Source organism: Sprattus sprattus (assembly GCF_963457725.1).
Source record: "Sprattus sprattus genome assembly, chromosome: 6".
NCBI classification, from domain to species: domain Eukaryota; kingdom Metazoa; phylum Chordata; class Actinopteri; order Clupeiformes; family Clupeidae; genus Sprattus; species Sprattus sprattus.
Genome location: NC_137925.1, coordinates 4,609,376 through 4,636,875, shown reverse-complemented (window position 1 = coordinate 4,636,875; position 27,500 = coordinate 4,609,376). Strand labels below are relative to the sequence as shown.

The 27,500-nt window shown below is 43.1% G+C and overlaps 2 protein-coding genes across 2 annotated transcripts in view; both read right to left on the bottom strand.

Moving 5' to 3' along the window:
- LOC308366911 (fibronectin type-III domain-containing protein 3A-like) overlaps window positions 1–3,663 on the bottom strand; it is a 27,588-nt gene extending 23,925 nt beyond the window's left edge. The window contains exon 1 of the mRNA XM_080840707.1: window positions 3,452–3,663. The gene's annotated coding sequence lies outside the window, so the exon portion shown is untranslated. The remainder of the gene's footprint in view (window positions 1–3,451) is intronic.
- A 1,815-nt stretch (window positions 3,664–5,478) lies between these two features.
- Window positions 5,479–8,315, bottom strand: cysltr1 (cysteinyl leukotriene receptor 1; the record flags this gene model as incomplete). Its single annotated transcript, XM_080840279.1, has 2 exons — window positions 5,479–6,546; window positions 8,244–8,315. 2 exons carry the CDS (start codon window positions 8,313–8,315, stop codon window positions 5,479–5,481), a joined length of 1,140 nt encoding a protein of 379 aa, XP_080696405.1.
- Window positions 8,316–27,500: the final 19,185 nt, after the last annotated feature.

The following is a 27,500-nucleotide window of genomic DNA, read 5'->3' as shown; positions in this document are numbered from 1 at the left end:
GCAGTACTTACAGACAACCCACAGACAAGCAAATTCATTTTAATGTATTTATCACCGTTCCAAATGCTTATTCTCACCAGGAACTTTAGTTCTTACCTTAACCTCCTGGAGAAAAAGTGGGAGTGATAGTAGCAAGGAACAACTCTTTTAACAGGACGCCTTGAGCAGAACCCAACACAGACGGGGAGCCCACTGCCCTTGGCTGAGTGCGGCCCAGGGAAAAAGAGAGATCTTCAAATGGCACCTGCTGGGCAAAATGTCCTCTCCTTCGCTAGCCTGGTCTCCTTAAATTGTGCCGCACAGCTTCTCCGAAAATGACACAGACTTGAACTAAGGCTCTCAATGTGTAAGGAAGGAACTCCTGCCTCTGGGATCAACAGGCCATTACAAATGGGGAACTAGCTCAGAATCTCCTGGTACTGGGTCAACGGGCCATGGCCAGGCTCTGTTGTTAGAAACACTGTTGTATGTTAGCACAGCTGACCAAGTATGTGCTTTATACCTTTAAAATCACAGAAAGGGATAATGTTTGACGACTGGCATGTCTTTTTTCTCATTCTTTCTAATTGTATTCACGATCAGTCAAGATGGACTAAAATAAAGGGTGAAAAATCACCTTCTCATTAACTGTAATTCATCATTCTTTCTCTTGCGTCTCCTTCCCTGTCTACTTCAGGTTTTGACTCCCTTTTACTTACCCCCTGTATCTCTAGACTCAACCTCCTCTCTCCTTGAACACAGCTGTACTAAATTAGTACTACTTCTGTATGCAGTGAATCAACACATGAGAATACAAATTAGGTGCACTAAACAGTGAACACTGATGTTGCAAATGAAGTTCAACATGTTGCCTCAGAAGCATAAGAAAACGTACATACAAATAGGTCATTCCTACCAGCATAGTTGCTGCTTCATTTGTCAAGCCAGGTGCACTGTTGATTGTATTGTGATTATTTGTGTATGTATTAATATTATTATTCATTTCTTGTTTGATTGTGACAGCTCCTATATTCAGTGACTACAGTGAGCATCAATTTGCTGTATTGAATGGTTCACATGGTAATCTGTGTCCTATGCACTGAAGCACACTGAAAGGCTTTCATCTGTGACAGCCTCCCAGGAACTTCCTGGGTAGTTTAATGATTAATGCAGCACAGGTGTCCAAAATGAGACAGACCACAGGTGTCCAGTTTGCCAGGGCAACAGCAGTGGCAACAACAACTCTGTCTCAAAATCTGCTTCTATTTCATGGTTTGCAGTTTCTTCCTCTCTCCTCTCTCTCCTTCTCCTGCCATCCCTCTAGCTTACTGTGAGGAGAGGGCTGCCCAAAGGCATTCTGGGAGAATCCACTAACAGTGCCTGGCACCCCTCTACTCTCAGCTCACACAGCCTGTGTGGCACAATGCCTCATTACTGTGTGTGTGTGTGTGTGTGTGTGTGTGTGTGTGTGTGTGTGTGTGTGTGTGTGTGTGTGTGTGTGTGTGTGTGTGTGTGTGTGTGTGTGTGTGCGTGCGCACGCACGCAAGTGAGACTGTGCATGTCAGTGTGTGTCCTTTTGTTAAACAGCTGCCGCACTCAAGTTGCCCTGAGCCACAATGGGCCTTCATTTGCTACTGACACCACTGTCTCTCTCACACACATACACACACACGCATTGATTTTAATGTATGTAAAAGTACAGGACAGCACACATACACACACTAATAAACAATATAAATAAAGATTTATTTATATAACACTGACCAGCTATCAAAAACCCTTTACCGGCACCTCAAGGCTAATATCTGATGGAATGCAATGTCTCGCTTGACCTGATTATTATAATAAATGTGTGAGCCTCGTACCAGTTCAAATACTAGTATACATGTAGACTCCAGGTGATATAGGGGAGACACATGCCCTGGCAGAGAGATGGCTTACCTTAGCAGGTTCACAGCTAAAAAGGTCATTTCTAAGTACTCACTTAGAAGAGAACTTACAGTGGGTCCTACATTTGTTAGGAACCTGTTCTGTTCGCAGCTGGAATCCATGACTGTACCACACTCACACTTCAGGACTATAGAGTAGAATCATACACACTGCAACACCCAGTTTCGTTTCCCCACATAGTAGACATTCAGGGCTCTGTATAAGAATGTTTTGATGAAAGAGAATCCTTAATCTTAATCTTAATATTGTCACTCACCCTTCTGCTTGCACAAGTGGTTTTCTGGTAGGAACATTCTACAAGAGTTTTTTTTTATCAGGAGAAAATCTATCCCGTGTGAAGTAAAAGTTATGTCATAACAGCGTGTGAAAGAGAGGGAACAGGTGTCGCATCACGGCTCAGCGTGTCTATGGCAACGGAAGCCTCCGGAAGGAAGATCCAGGCAGGAGAAGAATAGGTGAGCCGGGCGAGAAAGGGCCTTGAGGCAAGCAAACGGGCCAGCTCTTTCAGCTACTAACGCTGGGCGTGGAACCCTCCGGAAACCGAATCCTTGGCCTCACAAAAGGACACAAAGCCATGCCCATAATAATGACAAACAAGAACCCACGGAAATAAGGTCCTCCCTTACAGTAGGTCGATGAATATCTTCGAGTGCTGCTGTATATTTCATGGCAAATGTTCTGCTGCATGTTTCTAACAGCATCATACGTCTGTGTCCTTTCTGATGAGGTGACTGTGTCTTCAACAGCAGTAAGACTTTCGTTCTAACGGGCCAAGGGGTAATCATATGGCTACATAAGATATAGAGCTGGCCGTCATACAACTCCATTATAACGTGTTTTTCTTTTTTGCAAGCCGTCGGTGTAGACAAAACTACTTTGCATAGTCGCAGATAGGCTATACTTAATGCACACGAGGGTTACCTGGGAGTGGGCATTTAAGTTAATAGTCAGTCACAGAAAGAGTCCACTTAAACTTTCCTCTGACAAGTATAGATGGTTGATACTTGGATCAGAGTTAGATTTGTGCCGGTCAGATAGCACCCAATCTGATGAAAAGCTTCCATCGATGATGCCCGCTGGAGTGTTTACCATCTTCGGTGCCACGTAGTCTACATCGGGCACCTCAGCCTTCAGACCATCCCTAGTTTAACAGGACTGTCTTAGGGACTCGGCAAAATAACCAGGACTTGTTTAAAGCAATTCGTTTGGTAATAGCCTGACGTTATATTGAGATTCAACTAATAACATCCTACCTGTCGCAAAATCCCATGCTCAACTGGCTGGTTTGTCTCTTACGTCATGAAATACTAGCCTCGGAGGCGAGTTATAGTAGACGATCTTGCTTAGGCTATCACAGAATTACACAAACAATATTACTATTTATTATGCAAAAGTAACATGAAATAAGACACAACAGCCTGATTTAAATACTGCGTTTTACATTATGGCCCAAATACAGTGGCCAGACATGCTCGATGTGTGAATCAAACGCGCAAATGTAGAAAATGTGCTGCTCACTTACCGCAATACCGGAGTGAAGAAAAGGAGCGGCGAGTTGGCACGGCGGAGCTCTCATGTGATAGCTCAGGAGTAGCGACGGGAAAACGCTTTTTCCACTCACTTCTTCGTATCTTCAAATTTCTCTGCCCTTCGCTCAACCTGACGCGAGCTAAGAGTTACACGAATCGCTGCTGGCCAGAGTTTCACAGGAGTGCTGCTTTGAGTTGAGCTTACGATTCCACCACACCGCCATCAAGGAATCCAGGGAACATGCGCAATGCCCGCAAAATGCCGTAAGACTAGCTGACCCGATGGGTCATCCCACTGTCAAGACAGGAAAAGTTTGTTGTACTCACGGACAGCCCACCGCCAGTCTTGCAATCCATATAATTCCAGTAGCCTAGTTTTATCATAATATGTGCACATGATTGTGCTGAAACAACATAAATATGGGGAACAGTGAAATAAATAGGCTATGGGCCTATACACCTGCGTTCGGCATCGACAGATTAATTCGGAGATCTACATTTAATATCATATTTAACATCAGCATAAACTCCAATTGATTTCAATGGAATTGCTTTGTTTGTTTTGACAGTGGGCATACGGCAATTCGTCGTTCCCACTCGATTCATGTTGTTGGTGATGGATAGGACCACCCCAGTGCTCGCCTTTCGTCACATAACTTCTCTAGCGAATGTAGTCATTTCCGCCTTTGATCTTCAAAAGAAGAATCTTCCATGAGCAAATGGCGTTGATGCCGACTGAGGCTGTAATAATGAGTCATTATAAAATTATGAAATGAAATACGTTATTTTTAGACCGGTCTATTAACTTTTTTAGTTATTTATCAGTTATTATGTCATTTATTTAGATCAACAAACAGTTTGAAGGCTCACGAGCTCTCTCCTACTATAATGCCTCACTAGTTACCAGCACAGTCGGGGAGCTGTAAGAGACGTTACGTAGTCGGTATAAAATTAAAATAAACAGGATGTAGCTTCAGACAATTTTCAGTAGATGGCGTAAGGCTACCGCGTAGGATGTGAAGACCTATGTTGGCTGCGACATTTGCGCCTCTCTCCTCCTGTTCCTTGGAGTGGCCTAGGGGTATGGATTTGACTGGAGATAAACGGTTTAAAATATCCTAAACGTCTCTCAAGCTCTCTATAGAGACTGTATGGTTTCAGCAGCTTCACTGAGGTTTGATAAATATATCATACATTGACCCAAAAGTCAAAGTAGCTATGGTAATGCATAAGCACCAGTTGTAATCAGAAAAGCGATGCAAGACCTTTAAGGGATTGTCTTTTTAATTTCACATTAATTAATAAATGGCTACGGCATCCTTCCTACAATACTACAGCTTATATACACAGTTTAACACAAAAACAAATAACCAAAAGCTGGTTCACAATTACACCACAAGACCGTACTGGAGTAACAGACATTCACAGACTAAAAAGTTGAGATGCTTGAATATGGCAGACTACAGTAAAGTGTTTCACGGACATTTCAAATTAACTTGGATACTGATATGATGAGTAAAAGCAATCAGCAGTTTGCACAGATCATTGCATTTATTTGTTACAGGCAAGAATATGGGTTATTTAAGGTAAGCCCTTCAAAATTGGGAGGGGACCGTTCGTATTTCCTCACTTCCAGACCATCCTCATCATCCTCTCTCCACTTCTGACGAAAACTCTCTCTCTTGCATGCTTATTGACTTCAATGTCCCTAACCCTCCCTTTTTTTCTTTAGATAACATTGGCACCCGATTGCCGGATATTCATTAATGGTCAGAGAAGCCTTTAGAAGCCTGCCCTGCTTTCCTTTTGACGTCTTTCCCAGTGCTGTTGCCTTTCAACAGTGACACTGGGATATCATAATGACACTTTCTCATGCTCTAAACATTCTGAGACAGACAACACTCCTCTAGGTCATTCTCATCTACTCTGCCTCTCTCTTTCTCTCTCTCTCTCTCTCTCTCGCAATCCTTCCCTTCTCTCATAGCTTGTTAAGCTGCCGCTGTGGCCTCTGACCACATTTTTATGCAACCTTGCTGGCCCCGTTGCAGGCCTGCTGCTGGTCGTCCTCCTCCAGAGGCTGGAGGACGTTGGATGGAGTAGCCCTATGGCGTGGGCCACTATGGATGGAGGCGGATGGCCTACGGAACGTGGAGAGGCGTTGGCGGAAGTTCTCTCCGGAGAAGAAGTAGAGCAGCGGGTCGAAGCAGGAGTTGGAGGCGGCCAGGCAGAGCGTGACGACCACGGACTTCTGCATGGTGATGGTCTCGTCACAGGGGATGTCGCGGCGGCTCATGAAGTGCAGGTGCACCGTGCGCTGGATGTGGTAGGGCATGAAGCTGACCAGGAAGGTCACCGTGACGATGATGATCATGCGGATGGCCTTGATGCGTGTGGCGCGCTGTTTCTGCTGCGAGACATTGGTTCGACCCAGAAGCGCCCTCGTGATGCCCGCGTAGCACAGCATGATCACCAGGAAGGGTATGATGAAGCCCACCACCAGGGAGAAGTAGTTGAGAGCCATCAGCTTGCTCAGGCCCCCGTTGCCAGCGCGCTCTGGGGGCTCGAAGCACTTGGTCTTGTTGGTTTTAGGATCCACGTGCTGGCCCTGCATTAGGAACGGCATGGAGGTAGTGCAGATGAACACCCAGATGCAGACGCAGACGATGCGTGCCTTGCGTTCCGTCACCAGCCTGAGGTTCTGCACGGGGAAGACGATGGCGAGGAAGCGCGTGACGCTCATGGCCGTCATGAAGAAGACGCTGCAGTAGAGGTTAACGTAGAGCGTGTAGGAGCTGATGCGGCACAGGAAGTCGCCATGATTCCACTGGCCTTTATTGACGTAGTAGATGACACGCAGTGGCAGCACGCTCACGCAGAACAGGTCCGACAGGGCCAGGTTCAGCATGTAGATGTGAAAAGCCGAGCGCTGGCGGAACGTCCTCAGGAGGACAAACAGGGCGAAACCGTTGCCTACCAGGCCAAAGACAGTGATGATGGAGTAGGCAGTGGAATACACTTGGTTGCGGAAGTCGTCGATGGATGGACAATTTGTTCCGTTATCGAAGGGCTTGTCAGTAGTCAGCACCATCTAAAGGACAGAGAATGATGATGATTAGTGCAATAAGGCATCACCATATGCTTCAAATTAAAGTTACCGTCCTCGATCCTAGCAAAAGGATTGAAAAACACCACTCACCACCCCAGAAGTAGCGTTGCTGATTGGCTGGAATAGTGTTTGGCTCAGTCCTAGCCATTTTGTTTCTTTATTTACAAAGCAAGGACTATGCCAGAACCTGGCCCACCCCCAGGTGGGGACAAAGGGTACAGATGACCCCAGCCCAAGGACCATGCAATGGTCTAGGATAAAATAGTGTGTGTGGAGAGGAGAGCTGTTTCGTCGTGCAAACCCATGCGTTGTGAGTTTCATTATGGCCTCTCAGCGATCTTGGGGCAAGCAAGACACACAAAGGGCCTGGCAGGGACATCAGCACTTCAGGTTTTTGAGCCAAACAGAAAGGACAGTTAAACCACCATGAGGAGAAATTCACTGAATTTGACGAAACGCGTAATGGATTAGGTTGAATCAAGTCATAAAACCCATCAAGGTGATATTACATCAACAATGGATCCAAATGTTTTTTTTTTCTGTGAAATGACATACGTATGTGATTTCTTTTTTTGCTTCACTGATAGAGCTGTCTCTGTAAGGACCAATAAATATGATGCTCATAGATGATATTGGCACTATCACTGTAAGCCAACTCCTTTTGACAAAAATGTGACCAGGTTACGAATTCCCCTGACCTTCTCAAAAATAATCTCAAAAACCTCGTTTGCACATGTGGAAAACACATTGTGCGTACTGTGCATTAAGTGTCCTAAAAATGTGTGGAGCAGCCGCCTTGAATAATATATAATGTAATATTTGTCTTATGTCCTATCCAAAAATGCCCATTCAAACATCACGTCGCATAACCTGCAGCAGCGCTTCTGCAAGGTGATGGAAATAACTGCTGCTAGCTTCATTGTCGTGCAAATAACAGCGTTTATCTGAGCAAACAGGAACTTAGCGAGAGAATGCTGCAGAAGATAAGAAGACACTAAACAAAGATATACGATCTGAGTGAACGGTCCTGAAAATACATATGTTGTATCATGAGTCCAAATTAACCGAATATGTTTTGTATGGTGTTATTTAATGTTAAGACTACCAACCCCTGTGTTTTCCCAAAGCTCCACTCCACAATAAATAGTTTATTTTTGTACTGCGTACCATAAAGAACCAAATCAGCCAACATACTAACATCATATGAAGAAACATAATGCATATTGACACTTGGCTAATGAAGATTGTCTCCAAAGTTAAAACAGCTGACCCAGGGTAAGGTGAATTAAAAGTTGTACCTGCGTTGCTGTGCGAGCGTACAAATATAAGAACAAGTTGATTGTAAGCATCTTTCTCTCTGTTGTGTTAAACTCGTTTATACATAAACCCCAACAAATGAAATTAAATGAAGGCGCTAATAGTTTAGGGCTCGTGCATGTTCGTTCATGCAAAATCATTTATGCGAATTCCGAAAGGTTTGGTTCAGCTCAAATGATTGTCCCACAATACAAGTCTGGTTGTATTAAATAGGAAATAAGCAATAAGCTGATATAGACTCGATTCGTGTTTATTTCAGTAGGCTGTTAACTTTAAAAGCACTGCTATTCTGCAACTTTTCAAGCCACAAATCATTTCCCAAAGTCTCTGTTAGGTGACACTATCTCATTAAATAATCTTACCCCTGAAGGAGAGATGGTGTGTCCAAACGCCATCTCGGGAACCATCGTCGCGGGCAGCAGACTCTCCGACATACGCGGTTTGTTGTAGCCTACAAGGGTGGGAAGACGGCTCAGTAGTCTCCATCTGAGCACTGCGTTCGCTCTTCAAACACAACCGCTATTGCGACGCCCACATACCTAACAGGCTAACGAGATTGCTGTAAGTCCCAGGGGCGGCCGTTGTAGATGAGACACAGGCTGTAGCATAGGGCATAATATGTCTTAGAGGCCCCTTATGATAAGTGTTGCCTTTTAAAGTAAAATCTCGCGTAAGGCTTGTTAGGAGACTTGTTAAGTGGTCATATTTGCATTGAAATGCGCATGTAGATATAGGCATAATAAAGATGTAGTGGTTGCTGGGGAGATTTTTCCTCTATTAATGTGCTGTTTTAGGGACTATGAATAAGAAAAAGTACAGCACATGTACCATACACACTACAGTACAGTGGTATCTTCAGTATTGTGACAGGCAAATCAACAAGTTTGTTTTTGGTGTCATGAAAGTTGCTTGGCTTAAATATTTGTGGAGGGTGGATAACCTGCCAAAGATTTAAGGCAAGGGAGAATGTTGCAGAATGAAAGTGAATGTGAGGTTCATAGAAATGAGACACCAAAGTAAAGTCTCACCTATAGGGCATGGCAAATCTACTTGTTCTTTGTGAGTCAACTCACTCATTACCCATCTCTTGCGTCGTAGCAATTTTCTTTTTTGATATCATCAGCCAGCATCACAGTGCCGTATTAACTTTATTGATTTGATATCATCAGCCAGCATCAACTTTATTGATTTGATATCATCAGCCAGCATCACAGTGCAATATTTCAGCTGGGAGGCAGCAGTAAACCTGGAGGACAGGTGCTTGTACAATGTGCAGTAAAAAGTCAAGGCAATACAAAAATGAGCGTAGCAAGAAAGAAACACTGCCATACACCATAGAAACCCACAACCACCCTACACAATAGTGTTCACCGATTAGAAGTTTATCCCCCCACACTCTGTCCCATCCTTCACTCAATGACTACACTGACAGCCGTCATTCATATAAACTGACAGACATACTACACAGACAACTGGACTATAGTCTGTTCAAAAGAAACAACCAGCGATTGACAGTTCATTTGACAATCTAACGTTCTGGCATGCCAATACTTCAGATGGTGTTTGCAAGGCAAGGCTGTTGGCAAAAGTTCCAATTAGTTAAGTAAGTTATAACAACCACTGAGGTGTCCTGTTATGTGAAAATATTGGACAAAGTGGTGTGTGGAAGTATAACAGTGCCCTATTGGACGAGGTGGTGTGTGGAAGTATAACAGTGCTTATTTGACGAGGTGGAGTATGGAAGTACAACAGTGCCCTATTGGACGAGGTGGCGTGTGAAAGTGTGACAGCGCCCTATTGGACGAGGTGGTGGGTGGAAGTATACCAGTGCCCAATTGGACGTGATGGCGTGTGGAAGTATAACAGTGCCCTATTGGACGAGGTGGCGTGTGAAAGTGAGACAGCGCCCTATTGGATGAGGTGGTGGGTGAAAGTATAGCAGTCCCCAATTGGACGCGATGGCGTGTGGAAGTATAACAGTGCCCTATTGGATGAGGTGGCGTATGGAAGTATAACAGTGCCTATTGGACAAGGTGGTGTGTAGAAGTATAACAGTGCCCTATTGGACGAGGTGGCGTATGGAAGTATAACAGTGCCCTATTGGACGAGGTGATGTGTAGAAGTATAACAGTGCCCTGTTGGACGAGGTGGCGTATGGAAGTATAACAGTGCCCTATTGGACGAGGTGGTATACGGAAGTATAACAGTGCCTATTGGACAAGGTGGCGTATGGAAGTATAACACTGCCCTATTGGACGAGGTAGTTTGTGGAAGTATAACAGTGCCCTATTGGACGAGGTGGTATACGGAAGTATAACACTGCCCTATTGGACGTGGTGGTTTGCGGAAGTATAACAGTGCCCAATTGGACAAGGTGGCGTATGGAAGTATCAGTGCCAAATTGGCCTAATGTTCTCAATTCAAAATGTCATGTTTTGAATAAAAACATATCACAATAACAATGCTTGAATTTTTCTACACTGCAATTTGACACAAATCAGAAAGAATCCCACAGCACCATCTCTCTCTCTCTTGCTTTCGTCTCTCACACTCTCTCTCTCTCTCTCTCTGTTCCTCTTCTCTCACACTCTGTCTCTCTCTCACCTGCTTATCTGAGTAAGATCTTAGTGAGATGAATGTTGCTAAGTGCTGTACATCAGTAGAATCATCAGGCACACTTAGTATATCATCAAAGTCGTATATCATTTGCTTGCTTTTTCATATTTCTTGCAACTCCTAGTATTTCCATGTTCCGTCATTTCGCTTGCACCAGATGTCTTGAGACTTCTGAGAATGCCTGGATTATTATCTACCGCCTGTGAGGGGTCTGCTCTCAGTAAGCACTTCACTGCTTCAAACCACTGAATTTGCAGCAGCTAATAACTTCCTGCCATTACCAAATGTGAGTCTTCTGTGCCTCTCCTCTTTAGTTAATGATCCCATGGGCATCCGGAGATTGCCCTGGAAATGATACACATCACAAAGTTTCCCATTCCATTAGGACAAGTTGGACCCTGGAGGGCTGATGGGGTTTAAACTCAATAAAGAGAATCTCTGGAAGGTGGGGCTGAGAGGTGTGCCCCCAGATGCAGTGTTAACATGGGCATGACCTAGTGCGTCTCCCCTCTAGTGACTAATAGGACTTCTTGCTTGATCAGATTAATGTGTGATTGTGATTAAATTTAGTGGGAGGATGCTCACAGTGCAAGGCCTATTGGGCCTGTTGATTCAGCACTCAGGACGGAGGTCTGCCACCCTGTTGAGGTCGATGAAGTACTGTAGTGATTCTCTACAATGGGCTTTTTACTGCTACAGTTCATGCAAAGCATCCTGGGAGGGGAAAGTTTTGTTATTGTTTATGTTTGTGAATCTGTTGTAAAACTTGTAACAATGAGGCTTATATTCATCTGTTTGATTTTACTTACCTGGAGAAAGTTTTGTCCCAGTCTGAAGCACATCAAGGTTCATAGACTGATGTCATCATGTTGTATATACAATACAGGTCAGTCAGAATGCATTTAGCTGATGCATCCAGTACTGATGGCCCCTGATCACTTGTAGCACCATGTTTCATCTAGGCTGCCCATTGACAGTCCAATGTCATTGACAGTTGTCACACTGGTCCCCGATAAGTCAGTACTGGTATAGGTTTCTGCACACTGTGCACACCTGCGTGTTTGTGTTTGTTTTTTCAACTGATCGACGAGGAGTCATCCAGAGCCTGTGAAAACTCTGTTTCTGCGCGGGGACTCATTTCACGACTACAGAGCAGGCAATGCACTGTAACGTCCTCTGTTGTGAAAGAGAACACATCTTTCCCTGTGTCATGGCCTCAAGATCCGTTTCACTAGCTGTTTGCTAACCCTTTTTTTGGCAGCGGATGGCATATAGTGGCAGATTCAACTAATATTGGCACAATAATGGTTCAGGATTCAATGTTCATTGGACATGGTTCAGTGTTTTTTCATAAAAGAATAAAAGGCGTTTTCCATGACTGGATGGTGTTTTGCTTTTCTTTTGTTTTTTGAGCATGACTGGTGGTGGTTTACATAGGCAGTGGGTTTGTGGGTTCAGTGAGGTTGTGCCTTTGTGAAGGTGATAAGGCATGAAGTTGGTTCCCGTAACACACATACACACACACACAGAGGAAGAGAGAGAGAGTCATATCCTCCCCAAAGGCAGAGAATAAATAAATGACATTGTTTTAAAGCGTTGTTATTAATATTTTGAGGTGAGGTGACGACTGTTGGTGTGTTGTCTTCGGTGGCGAGAGCACAGTATAGATTAGTTGAAACTGAATTGAATAACATCTATCCCTCTGTGGAAAATACGGGAGAGAAAAGTCTAGAATGTGTCTTTAAATGTTACTTAATGCGAGTCGGCCCACAGTGCAGACCGCCTGTTGTGTTAGCTTTCAGATTATCAGTATGGCATCAGTAACACATACATCTTCCTGTATTAGTTAGTGGTTTCTTGTAGGTGCTACAAGAAACATTTCTAGAACCTCTATGCACGCAGTAGTTTTGATATATTTTCGTTTATTTGTTTGTTTTAATTTATCAATGTCATTGCAATGGTACGTTTCTGTCCTTTATTCTATTGAATTGTAGTAAATCACCTTTTAGCTTTTTAAACAGTTAAGTAAGGGATAACCACCTCTGATAAACCTGTGGTAGCTTCACTTTTTAGAGACGGCATACTGTCCACCTCTATACAATCATTCTGTTGACTTATGTTGACACATAATGTTACAAACAAATCTGAATATGGTGAAATATTGTATTATCATTGTTTTGGGAAGCGCTTATAAAAATGAAAGAACATTCATAGAACTCTTAGATCAGACTGATAACCGCTTAGACTCACTGATATTGGGAAACAGGGACCAGCAAGTAAAGAGGATTACCAATGGATAGTCTGTAATACAGCAGTAATGAATGCGTTTTGATTGAACATTAGTGAGTTAACTTAAAGCCAACCGACTTGCCCAAATAACATCACTGTTAAAAACCTTCCTAGCTTGCCGAGTGATGCTTTGAGGTGAGCAACATTACGCAGTTTTTTTTAACCATTTCCCTAAGGTATGTGGGCATCTACAGTAGTTTTACCTCTTCACATTATTTCAATGGAGTTTAATAATCCCACTGGCTGACTGTTTGGATATTCCCTCTGTTGTGTTGAGGCCTGGGTCAGAAACCTGGTGAAAATGTAACACAAGGGGCAGAGGACTGTATCTCAAGCTGCTGTCTCATGATGTCCTCTGCCTCTTGTGTTACATTTTCACCAGGTTTCTGACCCAGGCCTCAACACAACAGAGGGAATATCCTAGGCTGCCAGTGGGATCGACAGGTACTCCTTCACATTATTAAACTCAATTGAAATAATGTGAAGAGGTAAAACTACTGTAGATGCCCACATACCTTAGGGAAATGGTAAAAAACTGCGTAATGTTGCTACAGGTATTTGAAGGTATTATTTTTGTAGGTAACCAGTTTTTGTATCCTCAAACCCATGCTACATTTACATTTATTCATTTAGCAGACGCTTTTATCCAAAGCGACTTACATTCTAACCTTTATACACTGATGGCACTAAGGCACATCAGGAGCAATTAGGGGTTTAATGTCTTCCTCAAGGACGCTTCAACAGGGAATCGAACTAGCAACGTTCTGATTACTAAACGACTGCTTTACCTCCTGTACCATTGTCACCCGTTACATCAACACATGTTGATGTATTGTGTGCATATAGTGTACAAAGAGGGTCTTTCTGCTCTTCTTGTGGTCAAAAAGCTAGCCTGCAAACTTCAAAGCAAGATCACACTGACAGGAAGAAGCCAAAAGATGTAGGTCAAGATATATTTTGTATCTCTTGTTATGTTTCGGTTCAGTTCGTTTTCCTGTCTATTAAAACCAGGCCATTTTTTAATGAAATTTAGTGGAAGGTTGTAGCATGAGCCAAGGAAGAACTCAAATTCCCCTTTGATTTGATGTTCCCCTTAAAGGAAGTGCAGTTAAAGGGTTTGAAAGGGGTATGGATAGAATGATGTACATTACAAAACATGGACCCTGCTTGAAACATCTTACAGTTGCTTTCAAAAGCCATTGCACTTTAGTTGTTTGATGATGCTGAAGTTCATTTGCAAAATGCAAATCTACCACACCACTCTTGTATTAGATAAGACGGGTATCCATTGCTTACAGTAAGCGCTATCATGTATAATGTTGTACAATATGGTGTTATAAGGTTACACCCTCTTGCATTCAACAGCAAGATGTATAATGTTAAATAAGATTGTATAACCATGTATAATGTTGTTAGGGACTTGTGGCCTAATGGAGAGGGGGAACAGGAAACCCAATATGCATTACTTGGTGTTAAATGTAGAGTCTGCAATTCTAATCCAATAGACTTTTTGTCAGCAAATTGCACCTCGCGGCCCTCTAGCTGTCTGTCCAGTGTGTATGCTCTAAAAAACGTCAGTGTTCGTTGACAGTCCTGGCTCTGTAAATGGTAAACAAACAATGGCTCGGCCCAAGCCATAAAGAGTTCTAGCCAATCAACACTTTTGCTTCAGGGGCACAGAAGAGAAGGGTGTAATTTAATTGGCTATTTGAGCACAAATATCAACAACCAATAGATACAAATAAGCGATAGTTAAGAATGCTTATGTCTCTATCACAGTCTGTACTGTGATGGCAGTGGGCAAAGCTTCACAGCAGTCCTAAATGAATATCCAGTGATGTGTATAGTTTTGGCTGTGTATCCCCTGGTGAGAAACAGTTTTGTTGACCAAATATCTTTTTTATGCACATGCCTTGTGTTATCAGTGTTCTGGCTGTTGCGAGAGCCATTTGGTTCATAAAGGGTTAATGAAGTGGCTGAAAAGTGTGTATCTGCATAATTAATGACATTTGAGATTATTGAACGTACCACACTTGGGTATATTAGGTTGAGCTATTTGAGGTTTCTTAGTATATTGAAAGTCCCAACAGTATAAAACAGGGAGACATTGCAACAAACTGAAAGCTTCCCTACTATTAAGTGCTCAAAGTTTCCCAACCTCAAAGTGCTTAAAGTTTTCCAACATCGAAGTGCTCTGAGAGTCCATTCAATTAATTAATTTATCGAATTGAAAACTCTTTCTCTAAAATACACCGCAGAAGTATATGGAAATGGCCAGGCAGTCTGAAATCAGCTTTCAGACTGCCTGGTGACAGCTGTGGGTTACATCTGCACTGCATCCAGTCAGTGAACCTTTATAGTACCTGTCTAATTAATGCCCCCAGATTTACTATCAAAATGATTATTCAGAATATATTTACGGGCTTCATTGCCCGTGGGGACACAGGTTGGATGTCGTTTCCCGGTCCTTTCCCCACCTCTCTCCGCCTCTCTTCCTGTTCCTACAACTTCACTGTGCTGTCCGAATAAAGGCATAAAAAGCCCAAAATTCATTTTTTTTTTTAAAGAAGAAGAAGAAGATTATTCAGTGGATGGTGTTGAGAAAAACTCCTTATGACCTGATCCCCGCTATTTACAGTGTAGATGGAACTTCAGAAGTTAGGCCATCGCATATAGAATTTAGTTCATAGTTTTACTTAAGCCTACTTGTATATTAAGTGTCACTTATACACATTACTGGATATGAGTCGACCCACCCTTTGGAAACAAGCTGTGTCAGTATGTAGCAGGACAAAGTAATAGGACGTCACTGCACCGTCTGTTTACTTCTCCCTGCCGGTCTACTTTACACGTAGTTAATTGGTACTCTGTTAGTCGGCCCAGCCCCTAAACATAGGCAACAAGGTGCCATCTGGGCATGCGTTTGGCTCACGGCACCTGTTGCTGCAAACTCAAGTCCACCGGTTTGTGTGTCCTGTTTTGTTGGCCATTGACCATTTCCACTAGCCTGGCCGTTACCAGACTGTGACTCCATTTCATTCCGTCAGTCAGTCTGGGCCAACCCAATGCATTTTGGTTTCCGAGATGGGCGGGTGCTTATCTTGAGGTTTAAAATCATTGGAGTTCCCTTAACCAATCAGCAACGTTTAGTAAGCATTCGGTAGATTAAACTCTTCCCAAAGCCAGTTGGGAGAAGAGCTACGACGTCCTTTCCAATCATAAAACTTACAAGAAAATACTCTTGTTCTCCTTTTAATTTTCTGATGTTCTCGAGAGTTGAGACAACTTCTCCGATAGCTTTTCGTGTCTATTCCTCCGTAGCCATTTTTGCTATACTGTTAAACTACAAACTCGGCTGGACTACATGCAACTCGGCAAGGCGAGTTTTGCGTCACAGCTCTGAACTGTTCGCTGATTGGTCCGGCAAAATTTTGAGTTCTGGAAACGATTGTCAATGGGGCTGGGCCAGACTGAGTATGAGCTTGAAATCAATTCAGGCGGAAATACGTAGGCTGGTGTCACCAGGCTACATTTCCACGGTAAGTGTTCTTTATGTTCTACCTTCAGTTTTCTCCTTGCTTGCTTTTCTTTTTATTGTTGCTGTTGGCTGTTTTGCATTTACTTTCTGCTTACTTGTATCCACCTTAGTTGGCTGCTTCTGTTTTGGTTTTCTATATCCTGCTGCTTGTGCTGGGTGCCTAAGGCCAGGTTGTCAATTCTCCCCCACTAGTGGTAGTATCTCCCTTGTGTTATGCACCCAAGTTGATGTGTGGATTCACCCTTCATTGGTGTGTGCACATGTGTGAGTGGCGCACGCTTGATGTGACCTGAGATGACAAAAAAGAGTGTATCTGCATAATTAATGACATTTAAGGTTATTGAACGTACCACACCTGGGTATGTTAGGTTGAGCTATTTGAGGTTGCAGTATGTTGAAAGTCTCTACAGCATAGCACAGGGAGACATTGCAACAAACTGCAAGTTTTTTCAACTACTAAGTGCTCAAAGTTTTCCAACCTCAAAGTGCTCAAAGGTTTCCAACCTCAAAGTGCTTAAAGGTTTCCAACCTCAAAGTGCTCAAAGGTTTCCAACCTCAAAGTGCTTAGAGAGTCCATTCAATTAATTCATTAGTAGTGGTGGTAATATCTCCTGTGTGTTGTGGCCCACGCTTGATGGGACCACTACTGTCCCTCTCCCTAGTAATCTGCCTGACTGGTAAGCCTCAGTCCAGCTTGTATTTTGTTACTCCATCTGTGTTGTAAGTGTCTGTGTTGCCCCTTTACTGTCCCTTACAGCTACACACTTGTGTGTTTTGGTGTGTTTAATAAAACATACTATATATATTTTATGGAAACATGTCTCCCTTAGTTAACAAACCTGAGTGCCCTAAGTGGGCTAGTTCCCAGGATGGCATAGTTGTGTGTTGTGCTCTTGCTACGCCTAGCGCTACTCCCATTATTGTCATGCCACATCCAGGATCACTTATTGTTGGCTGAGACAGACATCCTGGGGTCTAATTTCATTCATGGGCAACACGGCTGGCAAATCGCAAATTATGCCGCACATGACTTTAAGCTAATTTAATACAAAATTAGCAAACCATTTAGCTAATTTCATAACATGAACAAGATCCTAACTTTCTAGCATACCAGGAGCCTTCTATTGGGCCTTTGCCAGGTCCGGTGGCTGACCAAATATGGCATAAATACTTCCTACTTCCTTACTGGCTCTACACACGACTTTCATTTTGGCAAGTTCAGGTTTTCCTAGAGCCTTTCAGGATTTAGTGCCATTGGACAGGTGGCTCTTTTTAAACAAAGGCAACCCATTACACTCTTGTCTTCATCTTCACCATCACACCATACACCTGTTGCTTCCAACTATACGAGTATAGTCTGAAATGTCTTTCTACAAGATGAATTGATAGGCCATTCTGATGGCTCACCAATGAGCAACCAGTGGGAGTGGCTAAATATGATGATGTTGAAAGACACATCTGTTTGAAATGTAATTACAACAATGTCAGTGCTAGAGCAAGAAGCATTACAAACAGTAGTAGCACTGCAAGTAAACATTGAAGAATTGAAGCAAGAGCAAGAACATGTGTTGCATTATTCATCGCAGGAAGACATTGTTGCCTTTCTCCCAACAGGGTTTGGGAAAAGACTAATACTTCAGATTGCGCCACAGGTGGGCGATTAGTGAAAGGCTGGTCCAATAGTTTAAGAATGAATCTGAAGGCCAGGCCAGACCCTATTCACAAACTGAATGGGTCTGGTTCTACCAGGCTAACTTAATGGACCTCTCCTAATGCAAAGGGTTAGAATTCAGGCAGGATCGAAAATGACGTTTGACGGTTGCGTTTCTTTGGTTACCAAAGGGTCATGCACTCATAATGTCTTGCATGTTATCACAAACTAAGAGGCTGTCCCTGGGCTGCAACCACAACCGTTTGCCGCTGTTTGTTGTTGACAGAAGAGGCCTGGGGTTGTTTTAGCCGTTATTGTCAACCAGGGATCTACTTGATGGTGTTGGGGTATATCTGTAATGTGGCCGGCACACTTTCAAGCTTGGCACACACAGCTATTTCAAAATGTGTCGGCGTTGCACGGCTCTGCCTTTCTAGGCCCCTCAAAGGTCAGCGTGCTTCTACGAAACCCACGGCTGGCTTCCTGTTGCGTTCTTGTGTGTGTGGTGATGAACTAGTTCACATGAAGTGAAACAAGTGAAAACACAGCTGACAAGGCATGGGCATTTTTTCCATTATTCATACACTTTTTAATTGTTTCAACCTCATGAAGTTTCATTGCATTTTCATTGGTAAATTGGTGAATAGGTAAATAGGCCAATAGGTACGCCAATATGCGTTTGGTGTTTAAAAATGATTGAGTCCTGAAAATAAAGACATTTCAAACATAAAAACAATCCATAACCAGTCTCTCCAGGATCTTGAGAGGGGTTGTTGTTGTGATTGTGGTGGCCAAAAGTGACTTCATTTGCTGCAATAAGAGAACATTGAAACACTCATTAGCAATTTCTCTTTGTTATTTGTGGCTTTCTGAAAGATTATACGTGCTGTAAATTAGTCCATCTCAAGTCAAATGTTTAAATATTTATATTGCATACTGTCAGTCAAAGGGGTAAATACACCTTGAGCAGCATTTGACTATATAAACACACTCACACACACACCATCTCTCTGTGGATCTCTCCTCATTTTGAGGGCACCACACAGACTTAAATGTTGAAGTGAATTTACCCGGAAGTCCAAAGGTTTATCTGCTTTTTTATTTCTAACATGGTTTAATGTGTGTGCCTGATATGGTTTATGTTTACTTATATATTTATATCTATTTACAGTAATCTAAAACAAAATATCTAAATATCTATCTAAAAACGTAGTCCCTCCTTCTCACACATGCACTGCGTACACAAAGAGAAACCCTTCTCAGAGATACACATCGGACATTGGATCCAAATAAACATAGCAAGGCCTGCTTGGCAAACTGTCAACAGTGAATAAATACTGTCAGATGAGACAGTTAAGCAGTTGACTTTACATGCTCAGTTCCATTACAAATGTGATTCCTGAGCATTGAATGATAAACATAATTACAAGCAGAGAAAGTTTCTTGGAAAACAAACATTAAGATAAACTAGAAAATGCATTTCCTGAAGGAAATACCAGTGCATTACTGTAAATGCAAAATTTTAAGAAACAAAGAAGAAAAGAAGAAAGGAAAGAAGATTAAAAGAAGGAAAGAAGAGTGGAAGAAGGACAGAAGAAAGGAAAGAAGAGTGAAGAAATGAAAAAGAGTGGAAGAAGGAAAGAAGAAAGGAAAGAAGAGTGGAAAAAGGAAAGAATAGAGGAAGAAGAAAAGAAAGAAGAGTGAAGAACAGAAGGAAGAGTGGAAGAGGGAAAGAAGAGTAAAAGAAGGAAAGAAGAATGGAAGAAGGAAAGAAGAAAGGAAAGAAGAGTGGAAGAGGGAAAGAGGAATGTAAGAAGGAAAGAAGAAAGGAAAGAAGAGTGAAGAAAGGAAAGAGGAGTGGAAGAAGGAAAGAAGAAAGTGAAGAAGAGTGAAAGAAGGAAAGAAGAAAGGAAAGAAGAGTAGAAGAAAGAAAGAAGAAAGGAAAGAAGAGTGAACAAGAGTGGCTCTGGATAAAGACAGTAAAGATAGAGTGAAGAGGGAAAATATTGAAAGAAGGAGAGAAAATGGAGTGAAGCAGAAAGATGGAATTTGAGAGAAAGTATAGAAAGAGGGATAGCGAGAAAGTTGGAGAGAAAAAAAAGTAGGGAATGGAAGGTGTCTCTTAATACTCTTAGTTATACAGTTGAAAAGTGGGGGACATAGAGAAGGGGAGCTTTTGGAACCTTGCCGCAGGTGTCAGTGAAGCACAGGTGCAAGCCAGTTTAATGACTCTTTTATGATGTCAATGTAAGTCAATGGGAACATTTGTATTTGTTTCTCTTTAATATCTTTAAAAGTATAAAGTTCAGAAAATATAAACTATATTTTAAGATCAATAGCTAGTTTGCTTCAAGAATAACACAAAGAGAACAGTGGTCTTGAAGAAGCTTTATGATAGACCTGGGAACATAGCAGACCTGGGAACATAGAGGAGGCCAGAGTTGCAGAGTGCAGCCTATATGTCATGATTAGGGACCTCCTGGCCTCTAGAGGCCGCCAAGCAAGAGACTCTATTCCTGTTGTGGTTGTACATGTGCTTTTGTTGACTTCTTGTCTCTGTTTTACCTTTATTGCATACTGTCATACTTGCATACTGATAGTTAATTGGTCACATGATTCACGATGATTCATGATTTCGAGTGTCCAATTCCCAAGTCTCCAATCTTCTAGTAGCCAGTCACCGGCCTTGTGTGTTTTTGTGAATTTCAAGCCTCTTGTTGTATTAGAGTTAACTTCTCTGTTTTTGGCCTCCGTTTTCTCATTTGGAACTTCTGAGCTTTTCCTGACTTGTTTTTTTTGCCAATCTTCTGAGTTTTGGATATTTCCTATTTTTGTTATTTTGGAAGGAAAGAAATACAAATTTTCACCCGTCTTGCAATTGGGCTATCCTACTTTTTCAGTGAGTTCCTCATTGTACCAGAAATCCAGCAGCCTGGGTCCAATTACGTCTCCGGGCTCTTGACACTACAGGTGCATACATAGGAAAATATATACAGTACATGTGAAGTACAGAAAATGGCATGAATTATTTAAAGGTATCCAATTAATTTAGTGAATATGGTGCGATCATCGGTGGAAAAACATGTAAAGATAGAGAAGAATGAGGAAATGAAGGAGAGAGAAATGAAGGAAGGAAGGAACAAAGACTAAGGTATCCCATACGAGGTATCAGTATTTAAATGATCAGGTGTCGACTGGGGACCAATGTGGTTTGACACATCTTCAAAGAATGCTTCCTCATTGGCTGTGTTTGCCTCAGGTAAGGGTGAAACAGAGGGAGGGATAGGAAGGGAAAGAAGGAAGGACAAGACATCATGAACCTCATCATCCATCCACATCATTGAAACCCTGTGTTGATTTTCTCTCCAACATGCTTTCTCTCGAGCTAAGAGACCCCATTTGTCAAGATAGCAAACATAGAGCGAGGTCTTTGAAGAAAGCTTCCCCTATTGCTGAGAAGTGGTGTAGAGACCTCAGGTTTCTGAGTTTGAAGTTTGATGTCCATGTTGTCCAACAGGGCCAGGCTTGTTTGTTCTGCTTGGACAGCCAGGTAAAAGAGATAATATTATCTACACTGAAGACTCGCCGCATCCGCCATGGTTTGTTTGTCAGAAGGCACAGCTGCAAGGCTGACACTGGCAGATGTGTCATGATTCAATGGAATAGCTGTGGTCCAAGGAGGAAGGACAACACATCTTGTTCTCTCTAGCATGTGCTGAATTGAACTCACAGTGAGTAACAGTTTCAGCATGGCGCAAGATTAATTGGAAGTATCATGGAAGCCCCACCCTGCCTCAGTGTCACACCAAACCATGTTTGTTTTGGCACCTGGGTTGACATGGTACATACAATATTATTGATTTCAAGGCAGGAAATTCTGGTAAGACCGAACCTACTGAATTGGCAGTTGGTGTAGATGTTCTTGTAGAGAATAACCTCAGAACATCTTAAGTACTGGACAGTTTATCCTGGGGGGCTTCATTCAGTTCATCAGATTATTTTTGAACTACTATGTGCGTACATGCAGTAAAACTGACCCTGACACTTAAAGGGTTTAAAGGGTCAAAAGTTTAACCAGGTCTGCAGTTTCTTTAAGCCCTCTCAAAAGAAGATCCACAGATAAACACAAAAATGTGACATCATCCTGGCATCTGAAATGTATCTTCAATCCAGCAGCTCAAAGGCAAATGTTTTGCCGCACACACAGGCCATGCCAAAGGTCATGCAATATGGAGATGGTAGCCTTGCTTGTCTGTCCTGTGGGTATTTACAAATGATTTGGATGTGGAATAAATATGTGGAAAAATGTGGAAAACTGACCCATCATGAAAACACTTTAAAGTTAAGATAAGCATATTTTCTAACCTTAGAAGGCAGTGCATTTATTTTAGAACATCTTTGAACATCTGTTTTTACCAATAAACGCTCCATATTTGGGTATCAGATCTCCTTAACTCTCCTGCCTTGCCCCAATTGCTTTTGGGAAACTGGTCTGGTGCCTGGTGACAAAGTGATGACAGAGATAACAATGCCCTCACACAACAACAGGCCCTCGCACTAATACTCAGCTGGGGCCGCGGGTTGTGACTATTCTGATTGAGGGAAGCTGTATACTATAGTACAAAGTCTGTGTGTAAGCAACATAGTGTTAATATTCACAGTCGCAACAAATTAAAGTGAAACAGTAAACAGATTGGCTTATACACTATCATGTGTGATAAAAGTTGGGGTCATTAAACAGTGTTGTGAATGAAAACCTCTCATCCCAGATGCCTCAGAATTATGTAGCTCTTAGTTCTTTAACCTTAACACGTATGCAATGTTACCTTTTTTAGGCTTTTTGATTGTTATGAGTTAGATAGAAAACAGAGAATTTGAACTGCATCATTGTATAAAATATATGCAGGCATATATTACAATGTACCAAACCTTATATATACTGTATATATAGATAATGTACACATGGTCCTCACAATACAGTATATTCCTCAACGTCCAGAGAATGTTTTTTGTTTACTGAAAATATGCATAGGCCTGTACTGAAAATAAGTTGGTGTGTAAAACCTAGTGATAGCTAGGTCATGTAAAAGTATGATGTTTATAATAATCTTAACCAACAGCAAGATCAGAAGCCTTGATGGCTTATCATCAGACATGAGTTTCACAAACAAAACATCCTTCTTCTTTTTGCTGAATAGAACACCCTGTTCCAGTTAAACGCACATACATTGTCTGATCTATATTTTGTAACTAGACTGGACTAGACTAGACTAGACTTATCTGTAACCTTAAAACTGTTCAACAATATATCTATCTATCTATATATGTATGTTGTGTGTGTATGTGTATTTATTTATATACAATACAATATACACATGTACACACAGACACAGACACAGACACAGACACAGACACAGACACAGACACACATTAACTTCTAGAGAAAGTAACACACACAGACACAGACAAAGACACAGACACAGACACAGACACAGACACAGACACAGACACAGACACAGACACACATTAACTTCTAGAGAAAGTAACACACACAGACAAAGACACAGACACAGACACACACACAGACACAGACACAGACACAGACACAGACACAGACAAAGACACAGACACAGACACAGACACAGACACAGACACAGGCACAGGCACAGGCACAGACACAGACACAGACACAGGCACAGGCACAGACACAGACACAGACACAGGCACAGACACAGGCGCAGACACAGACACAGACACAGACACACATTAACTTCTAGAGAAAGTAACACACACAGTGCTGTCCGTGGAAAACTACACAGAGACTTACTGGTGTGAGCACTGTGGGGTGATGATGTCACCAGACAGGAGGCGGGATTTTCCTGATCTCTTCGGGGAGCCATGATGAGTCAGGAATCTCGACCGGGAGCTTTCCACACCACAAGCTTCCCAGCCTGTGCTCACTCAGCAGCTATAAACACACACACACACACTAGCTGCCTCTGCCTCGCTCTCTCACTTTTTCCTCTGTCTCCACAGAGGTGACCCACATCTCGCAGCTGAGCTGAGGCCGAGCGAGAACATAACACGCGCACACACACTCCGGGATACAAACAGACAGCCACGCGCGCTCACATAAACATATTCACGGAAACTCACACACACACACACGGAAAAACTCAAAGATCAAGAAGAAAAATGAGTCGAACTCTACCGCACATGAAGCCTTTCAGTACTACAAAGACAGGAACCAGTGCACAGCTGTAAGTAGATCTACCACATGTCAGACTGAAAGAAATACTGGTGTTGATGTTTCTGCTAGCTGACCACACAGAAAGTTTGTCTTGCTTGGGTTTGTGTGTGGGGAAAGTAGTCAAACAGTAGGGTTTTGCATGACTGGTGGGACACTCTGTTGTAAGGTTTTTAAGAAGTGTTCAAAGTCCATGGCTTTGGGAAGAGTGTAACAGACTGAAGTCTTGTCATCCAACTAGGATATGAAAAATTCCTTTTTAAACAAACCATAAGTTTTAACTGTATAAACTGTGCTGCAAATGTAGAACTTGCCACTGCAGAAATGACCTGTCTCGTTTTGGTTGGGTGCCACAGTTGGATCAGGAAAGAAAGTTTTTGGTTGGGTGCCAAAGTTTATGTGAGTGTAAAAAATACCTTTTGTGACATGATGGATCAGGGATGAATATCTGTTCTAGTCAGAGGACTAATGCCTGAACTCTTCTCCACTTCAGTGAGCTCTCGGCTGCGGTGGGTTCAAAGGCCCCTCGGGGCGCCCTGCGCAGGTTCCTCCTTCTGAAGTACATCCAGACACTGCTGCTGCCGCTGGGCAACGAGCTGCTGCTGGCCGCGGGCGCGCTGGCAAGCCTGCACACCCTCCTGGTGCTCACCTCCCCGTGCCTCTCTCGCAAGGCCTCCACCGTGCTGCTGGGCCAGCTGGCCTGGGCTGATGGACTGCTGCTGCTGCGCTGGAGCCTGGACCTAGAGTCGGGGCTCGGGCTGGGAAAGGTGTGGCTCTCCCTGGGTGGTGTGGAGGCGACACCCTGGCTTAAGAGCGGCCTGCTGGAGGCCCATCACCTCACGAGCCTGCTGCTGCTGAGCTGCGTGAGTCTGGAGGCGCTGCTGGTGAGCCGCTGGGCCGAGGAGTCGCGACACCTGCGGACGGTGCAGGGAGCTCGACTTGCCAGTGCCCTCATCTGGACCGGGGTGGCATTGCAGCTAGCAGTGCAGTTGGTGGGACACTGTGCACAGGCATCAAAGGCGGAGGGGGGGTCAGAATTAGACTTGGCTCGGGGGTCAGTTAGGGTGTTGATGCAGGTGTGTGCCACCTTGGCTCCACTCAAACACTTACTGATGCAAGGTTTACAAGCGTTGCTTTGGCTGGCAAACACTTGGGTCCTCTACACAGTGTTTTACCGTAAGTCACAGAAGGGCAAGAGCTGTTTCCACTAGGACATTTCCTTTTTAGTGTGTAACCAAAACAAACACGCTTCATAGGATGTGTTTATTTATTTATTTATCTTTTGTTGTTGATGTTGTGTTTGTCATTGTTTATTTAATATAATGAGCTGAGGAGTTTAATGTTTGGTGCCACAGGGCATTTAGCGAAACAGACGTCATCTGTGTGGCATTTGCTTGGGTAAGAGGAGCAAGAGAGAGAGTGAAGGGTGTGTGTGTTTCTGTTTAAGAGAGCTAAGTCGCATAGCAACAATGAGGCAACGGTATGACTGCTTGCTCATAGAGCTAATTTACTTTATAATTAACTTTTCAGTAAAAACACTGCACTAACTAACTCTGCCTCTGTGAGTGTGTGTGTGTGTGTGGGGGGGGGGGGGGGGGGCGGGGGGGGGGGATATGTGTCTGTGTGTGTGTGTGTGTGTGTGTGTGTGTGTGTGCGTGTGTGTCTGTGTGGCTGTGTGTGTTTGTGTGAGTGTGGGTGTGTGTGTATGTGTCTGTGTTTGTGTGTGTGTGTGTGTGTGTGTGTGTGTGTGTTCATATGAAGGGCATTAGAGTATGGTTATTTAGATATTAACTGAGAAAGTGTTCTAGTTGAGGAAGCTTCAGAAGTGCAGGAAGTAGACAGGACGGCATGTGACAAACCTACGTGACAGGCTCTGACTAAAACGTCAAGCACTACACTGTTGTTTATTATTTGTTATAAGGCGCCTCCTTATATCCCTAGGCTAGATCTGTTCTAAGGTCTGATGCTAGAGCAGGAACTGTTGCTGGTGTTTTTACTGATTGTAACAACAACATATCACTGTAACGACGCCACGAGGGACCATAGTATTGCTAATAAAACAAGCAAACAAAGTATTCAGATGTTTGAAAAAGGGTTAAGATATATATATATTTTTTTTTACACATACACAGAAATACACTCATTAGATTTCCACACTAGCCCACCAGGATGGAGTCTGATCTGTGTGGGTTTGCTCTCTTGCTTATGTTAGTGTTTAATCGCTGAAACCACAGCCTATAACCAAATGGCCGACTTCCTTAGTCTGATACCGTACACCTCTTATCTTTCTGCTACATATTGCTCCTTTACAAGGCATCTGTTCTTGTGTTCCTTGTACAATGACAAAAGAACTGCTTACAAGAGTACAAGATAAGTCTACAAAAGGATCGGTGAGCGTAAAATGTGGCAAGAGACGTTCTCCGCATTCAGCACTTTTACAAATATATTTCACAAATACATACAGCGGCTACAACTGAATAATGTCCACGATTCTTAGCAATACACTTTTTGTCAAATTCAGCTATCATGAGTGTTCACTTCAAAACATCTGGTGTCTGTCAATGGGAAACTAAGTGCCTAAAACCAACACTTCTGGTTAATCAACACATAGCTTCAGGACAATGGAAAGAAGGGGTGTAATTTGATTGGCTGTTCAGCTCTAATATTAGCAATCTTTGCCAGGAACACGGTCTGTACCTGGAGGTGGTTACCAGGCATGGGCTTCCTCTCAAACTCACCGTTCTTGGAAACTCTATCTGGTTCTGTTTGACCTTCCACTGTTCCCTTGCACCAGTGTATCCCCTGAGTTCCAACAGCACCTGCTGGAGCCAGGCACACACACACACACACACACACACACACGCACACACACCACTCACTAATGCACACAGACACCCACATATAAAACTCCTCTCCAACCCAACACACAAACACACACGCACGCACGCACACACACACACACACACACACACACACACACACACACACACACACACACACACACACACACACACACACACACACACACACACACACACACACACACACACACACACACGCGCACACACACCACTCACTAATGCACACAGACACCCACATATAAAACTCCTCTCCAACCCAACCCAACACACACACACACACACACACACACACACACACACACACACACACACACACACACACACACACACACACACACACACACACACACACACACACACACACACACACACATACACACACACACACACAGACACGCACACACAGGTGTAATATTC